The sequence below is a fragment of the Penaeus monodon genome, chromosome 38, assembly GCF_015228065.2.
Source record: "Penaeus monodon isolate SGIC_2016 chromosome 38, NSTDA_Pmon_1, whole genome shotgun sequence".
NCBI lineage: Eukaryota > Metazoa > Arthropoda > Malacostraca > Decapoda > Penaeidae > Penaeus > Penaeus monodon.
Window position 1 is genome coordinate 15,147,372 of NC_051423.1, and position 6,942 is coordinate 15,154,313.

Genomic DNA, 6,942 nt, shown 5'->3' on the forward strand with positions numbered 1-6,942 from the left:
TCCACTTTTATAACACACAAAAAAGACATTCCGCGTTTATATACTCAAAAATCAAACATTCCACTTTCATAATACTCAAAACACCGACATGCCAGTTTTACGATACTCTAACACGACATTCCGCTTTTATAATACAAAAAAAAAAAAAAAAAAAAAAAAACGACATTCACTTTCATAATACCCAAAACACCGACATTCCACTTTCATAATACTCAAAACACCAACATTCCGCTTTTATAACACTCAAAATACCGACATTCCTCTTTATAATTATCAAAATTTCGACATTCCACCGCCATTACGTTATTATAATACTCAATTGTAATTCTCAGAACACCAACATCCCGCTTTTATAATACTCAAAACACCAACATTCTGCTTTTATGATACTGAAAATACCGACATTCCTCTTTATAATTATCAAAATTTCGACTTTCCCACCGCCATTACGTTATCATAATACTCAAACCACCGACATTCTTTTTGTATAATACACAAAATTCCGACATTCTGCTTTTATAATACTGAAAACGCCGACATTCCACTTCTATAACACTCAAACACCGACATTCCGCTTTTATAAAATTCAAAACACCGTCATTCCGCTCAACACCGAAAACTCTGACTTTTCACTTTCATTGCACTTAAAACACCGCCATTTCGCTTTTATAATACTCAAAAGATCGACATTCCACTTTTATAAAACTCAAAACACCAACATTCCGCTTTTATAAAACTCAGACACTGACATGCTACTTTTATCCAATTTTATGATATTCAGAAATGTGGCATTCCACTTTAAAGCTACTTAAAACTTTGTTATTCCACTCTTTCTGTAGAGTTATGGTTGACATTCCTTTTATTACATTCGTTTTAGTCAATCCCGTGCTTGCGAATGTTCGTGTGGCCACGATAAGGATAAGTCCGATATGCGAAGCTGGCTTCGCCCGGGCTATGCCATGAGGGAGCCCGGCCTGTGTCGACTAATGCCGACTCGCTCACGTGTGTCAGCTGATGCTGACTCGGCTGAACCTAGTCCTTACCCGCCGTGGTGCCCAGCCACAGCAGTAACCTCCGGGCGACAATTGCAACTTCTCGCACCTGGGCGGGGCGCGAACCGCCGACCCCTCGGATGAGAGGCCGACACGTTACCACTGTTCTAGCCGGAGGCTTGTGGCCACGAGAGAGAGAGAGTGTGTATGAAAATGATTTTTTTTTTGTATGTATGTATGTCTGAGTGAGTGTGTATGAAAATGATTTTTTTTTTGTATGTGTGGGAGTGCGTATGTGTGTTTGTGTGCGTGCGCACATGTGTGTGTGGCAGAGAGAGAGTTTGTGTGCGTTTACGTGTACCTGTGCTTGTGTGTGTGTGTGGTTTGAGTGTGTATGTGTTTGTGCGTTTCTGTGTTTGTTTGTATGTGTGTTTCATGGTTTGATTTCAATCGCACGATTTTTCAAAGAAATCATACATGCCACATTTTGCTTTTGGATTTGTGTCGCTGAATTCCTTGGCCATGTTACTTAAGAAATACTCGCATTTCCATAGTAAACCACAAATGCTTACAACATTATGAACGATTTTAACCCCGTGAAAGAAAAATGCTAGAGGTGACCGTTTCTTTAATGTAAACTAAAATTCGAGTGGAGGAGTGAGGATTATATGTAGTAATTTTATAGTAATTTCCATAAATCAGTCTTCATTGCAACACATTCAGATGCGTTGTATGTGCATGCTGATTTCGGCAATCGTCTGCGAGCGTCGGTCTGTGGCGATGCATTAGCCTCTGGTGATCGAGGCGGGCCTCTCGCAGGCGAATCTGCGAAGGGAGAGAGGGTGAGGTGTTGTTGTAAATGTACTATTAATCAGGGATTGCGTTTGATAAAATGTTAGAGTGCCTGTTCAGGAATACTATCTTGGCTATCGCCCCATTTCAAAACCTAACGTGGGAAATATAACACTACCATCCCTATACTGCTTTTGTTTTTTGAAATCTATGCACATATTATCCACCTGGTTCCCCGAGAATGACTGACCGGTAGTTGTTATCGCAGTCTGCGTCGTTCCAGTAGTAGCTTGAAGACTTGAGCATCATCACGCAGTCCTCGCCATCGCCCCACCACAGCTGGTACCACGGCCGGTCGTTGTCCGGCTGCCCTCCGGCCCACCTAGCGGCGCAGCAAAGGCATCTTAATTCTTCTTCTTCATGGTACAACATTTCATGTATGTCTGGAGCTTGCTCTTTTATACTAAGTGCCTGATGAGACTGGTTTCAACTTCAAGGATGACATCAGTTGCAGTGCATTCGAATAAGGCATGACAGAAGCAAGTGCAATTAACTTACTTGGTATAGGAAGCCCCGCTGTTGTCGGCATCCCACCTGTACCTGCCCTCGCTGGATCGGTCGTTGAGGCCGATCCATGTGTCGGCCGACAGGGTCCCTGTGAGGATGAGGCTCAGTCACTATCGCTCCATTGCCTTAGCAGACACTAATCAACACATGTGAATGCACACACACACACACACACACACACACACACACACACACACACACACACACACACACACACACACACATGTATGTGTATGTATGTATGTATATATATATATATATATATATATATATATATATATATATATATATATATATACATATGTGTATACATATACATACATATATATATGTATATAAATATGTTATATAGGCCTTTTTGTAGTATCCGGAAACCTCTAATACTTTAATACATTAATTCAAGTTGTAACACGGTCACTGCAATCACATAAAAAAGTCAACAGAAAACCATTAAAGTACTTAATACACTGGTATGATTTTTACTTACAAGCAAAACATTGTGGAGCTTCAAATAAAATAGAAAAAATAACTGACTACTCTGTAACTTACATCTTAAATTGTATATGCTCACCACTCGTTTTGCAAGGCTGTGGAATGTTTAAATGTAATTCTCAGATTCAGTATTTTTTCTTTCTTTTTTTTTGCATACATTGTTCCTCATATAAAGTGGCAGTTGCATAAGGTTCTCCTTATCATATCCACTTGAGTGAACTCCGTGTCCGAATTAGACACTGGGTAAGTCCATTGATAATGGACATTTACTTGAATTATTGATTATCATTAAATCAAGACCTACGTCTTTCCCTTCATGTTTTTGAGCCTGTAAGCTTATATAGAGGTACAGAATGATTTTGAAAACATTCATCCCACCGAAATCAGTACCACGTCATATGACTCGGACATATTGGAAATTCTTACCATGTTGTTCCAGAGACCCCCATGTACTACTAATAAAAAGGCACAGAAATATTATATGCACCTTTACAATAGAAAAGTTTTTTTCGAGAAACTTACGGGCCATTCCATAATGAATGAAAATATAACTCTCTATCTGAGACTATGTGGAATATATCTGAAAAATATCGCACTTTGATTGACTGGCTAGAGTGTATCAAACCATATCAAGGTGATACAAACTGATACAGAGTGAAAAGATGTTTCAACAGGTATGTATGTATGTATGTGTAAAGAGCAAACATGTATCAGAGTGTATCAAAGTGTAAGGGGTTTTGGAAATGTTACAAAAAAGGCCTTAAAAATACACACACATTGTGTGTGTAATATACATATATATATATATATATATATATATATATATATATATATATATGTAATATATATATATAGTATATATATATATATATATATATATATATATATATATATATATATATATATATATATATATAATATGTGTGTATGTGTGTGTGTGTGTGTGCTGTGGTTGTTGGTGCAATTGTAGTAGTGGGTGCAGCTGTTATAGTAGGTGCAGCTGTTGTTGTTGGTGCAGCTGTGGTAGTTGGTCCAGCTGTTGTAGTTGGTGTGCGTACGAACACATAAATGTATATGTGCGTGTATTATTATTATCATTATTATTATGATCATTTAACAACCAGTTACTCCACTGCAGATTTCGGTCTTTCTCAATTCATTATTGAGAGGTTATTTGGCAGTACCACTCCAGACCTATGGATGCCCTTCCTAATTAACCACGTACCACTTGTGCCACGGCGGTGACTTCCCCTAAGACACCTTTTATCTCTGAAAGTGATGTGCCGTTTTATTGTGAGAACGGGCTAAGAGTGCAGGCATTTTGCAAATGCTGCTGCGAGGATTTGAACTTGTGTCTACGAGGGTCAGAGTTCAGTGCTTTAACCATTAGACCATCACGGTCTTCATATATAGATTTGTTAATTTCCATACATATACATATATATAGACCATGGGTATACTTTGATGTGGCTATCCGGCTTGAGTATACTAAAAGATTCAGCAAACTAAAGAAAATTATTGGTGCTTTCGCATATACCCTACCCCCACCACTACCTCCAAGATACACCCAAGCCAGCTACATGAGATGGACTTGCGCTCATATATGCACGTGCCCGTATGTGTGTGCACACAGGACCCGCGTGCAGCCCCGCCCCAGCCCGGAATTACCTCTGAGGAACAGAATCTCATTATAGCTGCTGATTTTGACGTAGGACCCGACCTGCGCGCTGCAGTAGCTCCTTCCCGCCGTCCAGGACCCGCTGGAGCTGCTCACGTGGTAGCAGGAGTAGCCGTAGAGAGACCAGCCGCTGGGACACACCCACGCCGTGGTCGTGGGTGGCTGGGTCGTCGTGGTGGTTGTGGTTGTTGGTGTTGTGGTGGTTGTTGTAGTAGTGGTTGTGGTTGTTGGTGTTGTGGTGGTTGTTGTAGTAGTGGTTGTGGTTGTTGGTGTTGTGGTGGTTGTGGTAGTTGTTGGTATAGTAGTAGGTTTTGGTGCAGCGGTTGTAGTAGGTGCAGCTGTGGTAGTTGCTACAGCTGTGGTTGTTGGTGCAATTGTAGTAGTGGTGCAGCTGTTGTTGTTGGTGCAGCTGTTGTAGTTGGTGCAACTGTTGTAGGTGCAGCTGTTGTTGTTGGTACAGCTGTTTGTAGTAGGTGCAGCTGTGGTAGTTGGTGGAGTTGTGGTAGCGGTGCAGCTTGGTAGTTGGTGCAGCTATTGTAGTAGGTGCAGCTGTCGTAGTTTGGGGCGCTGTGGTTTTTGGTGCAGCTGTGGTTTTTGTGCAACTTGGTGTTGGTGCAGCGTGGGTTGTTTGGTCAGCTTGGGTTTTTGATGCACTGTGGTTTTGGTGCAGGGTGATAGTTGGGGCAGCTGTGGTTGTTTGGGGCGCTTGGTAGTGCTGCAGTGTGGTTTTTGGTGCAGCGTGGTTTTTTGGTGCAGTTGGTATTCTGCAGCTGTGGGAGTAGGTGCAGCTGTGGTTTTTTTGGGGGGAGCTGTGATAGTTTTTGAGCTGTGGTAGTAGGAAAACGTGGTTTTTGGTACGCTGTGGTAGTTGCTGCAGCGTGGGAGTGGTGCAGCTGTGGGTTTTTGGTGCGCTTGGTTTTTTGGGGCAGCTGTGGTTGTTGGTGCAGCTTTTTTAGTTGGTGAGCTGTGGGAGTTGTGCAGCGGGTTGTTGGGGGCAAATGTGGGATGGTGCAGCTGTGGTTGTTGGGGTAGCTGTGGCTGTTGGGGCAGTTGTGGTTGTTGGGAACTGTGGGTTGTTGGTTGCAGCGTGGTTGTTGGGGCATTTGGTTGTTGTGCAGTGTTGTATTTTGGGGCAGCTTGGTTTTGGGGCGCTTGATGTGGGGGCAGCTGTGGTAGTAGGTGCAGCTGGGTATAGGTCAGCGTTTGTAGGTGCAGCGTTGTAGTTTTTGTAGCTGTGGGGGTTGGGGCGCTGTGGTTTTTGGGGCAACGGGGGTTTTTGGGGCAGCGTGGTTTTTGGGGCAGTGTTGTGTTGGTGCAGCTGGGTTCCTGGTGCAGCTGTGTAGTGGGTGCAGCTGTGGTTGTTGGGCAGCTTTTGGTTGTTTGGGGCAGCTTTTTTTTGGGGCAGCTGTTGTAGTTTGGGGTAGCTGTGGTAGTTTTGGGCAGCTGTGGTTTTTTGGTGCAACTGGGGTTGTTTTTGCGCTGTAGTATTTTGGGGCAGCGTGGGTTTTTGGGCGCTTTTTTGGGGGCAGCTGTGGTTGTTGGTGCAGCTTTGGGAGTATTCAGCGTGGACTCTATCTGAACAAACAGTGTATGTGGACAATAGTTGAGGTATTTTTGCAGCTGTTTTAGCTGGTGAGCTGTAGAGGTATCTGAACATAAACTATATGTGGATAACATACTGTGGTGGTCTTAGCATGGACGTGGGTTTGTTTTACTTGGGTTCGGCTGTATGGTTGGGGCTGCTGTTGGTTCGGCTGTATGGGTTGGGCGTGTGTGTTGGTTCGGCTGTAGCGGTTTGGGGCTTCTGTAGTTGGGTTTGGCTGTAGTGGTTGGCGTGCTGTATTGGTTCGGCTGAGGGTTGGCGCAGCTGTAGTTGTTCGGTGTATGGTTTGGGGGCAGCTGTAGTTTGGGTTTGGCTGTATTTGGTTGGGGGCCCGCTGTATTGGTTGCTGTAATTACTGGAGTGCTGTATTGGTTTTGGCTGTATGGGTTGGCGTTGCTGTTGGGTTTAGCTGTGAGGCGGGGGAACAGTAGGGGCCCCATTTTTGCGTTCTTCGTAGTTGCCAGATTTGAAACTGGAATGCAGGCAGTTTTGTTAAAAAGAAAATGTCAAATCATTAACTATCATAGCAGTTAACTAATATAGCTTGTCACTTTTCATACAGTTTGATTTTAATCCCCCGTACTACATGGATATTTTATTTCAAAGGGTCATTCTCTTCTGATATGTTATTCGGTAATATAATTTAAAAAAAACCCTTTAATTTTCTTTACTATTATCTTTAAATTTACTGAATGGGATTATTACCCCTACCTTCCTTTTTTGCTACCCTAGCAGAATTTCCGCAGGAAAACCTACTCTTTGGGAAAGGGGAAAGAGAGAACGGACAGCAGTTTTAATATCGTAGTCCACTTTCCCCC

The 6,942-nt window shown here is 42.8% G+C and overlaps 2 protein-coding genes across 2 annotated transcripts; both read right to left on the minus strand.

Annotated features, from left to right (window-relative positions):
• Positions 1-1,656: 1,656 nt before the first annotated feature.
• LOC119596710 (low affinity immunoglobulin epsilon Fc receptor-like) lies at positions 1,657-3,292 on the minus strand. The gene is made up of 6 exons (XM_037946037.1): positions 3,270-3,292; positions 2,901-2,938; positions 2,744-2,768; positions 2,343-2,453; positions 2,035-2,166; positions 1,657-1,817 (listed from the first exon to the last, which is right to left on the minus strand). The coding sequence occupies exons 1-6, from the start codon at positions 3,290-3,292 to the stop codon at positions 1,778-1,780; spliced, it is 369 nt and encodes a 122-aa protein (XP_037801965.1). The 3' UTR covers positions 1,657-1,777.
• An 839-nt stretch (positions 3,293-4,131) lies between these two features.
• On the minus strand, positions 4,132-6,564 carry LOC119596711 (integumentary mucin C.1-like). The gene is made up of 4 exons (XM_037946038.1): positions 6,237-6,564; positions 5,125-6,158; positions 4,512-5,052; positions 4,132-4,220 (listed from the first exon to the last, which is right to left on the minus strand). The coding sequence occupies exons 1-4, from the start codon at positions 6,562-6,564 to the stop codon at positions 4,132-4,134; spliced, it is 1,992 nt and encodes a 663-aa protein (XP_037801966.1).
• Between the last annotated feature and the right edge of the window lie 378 nt (positions 6,565-6,942).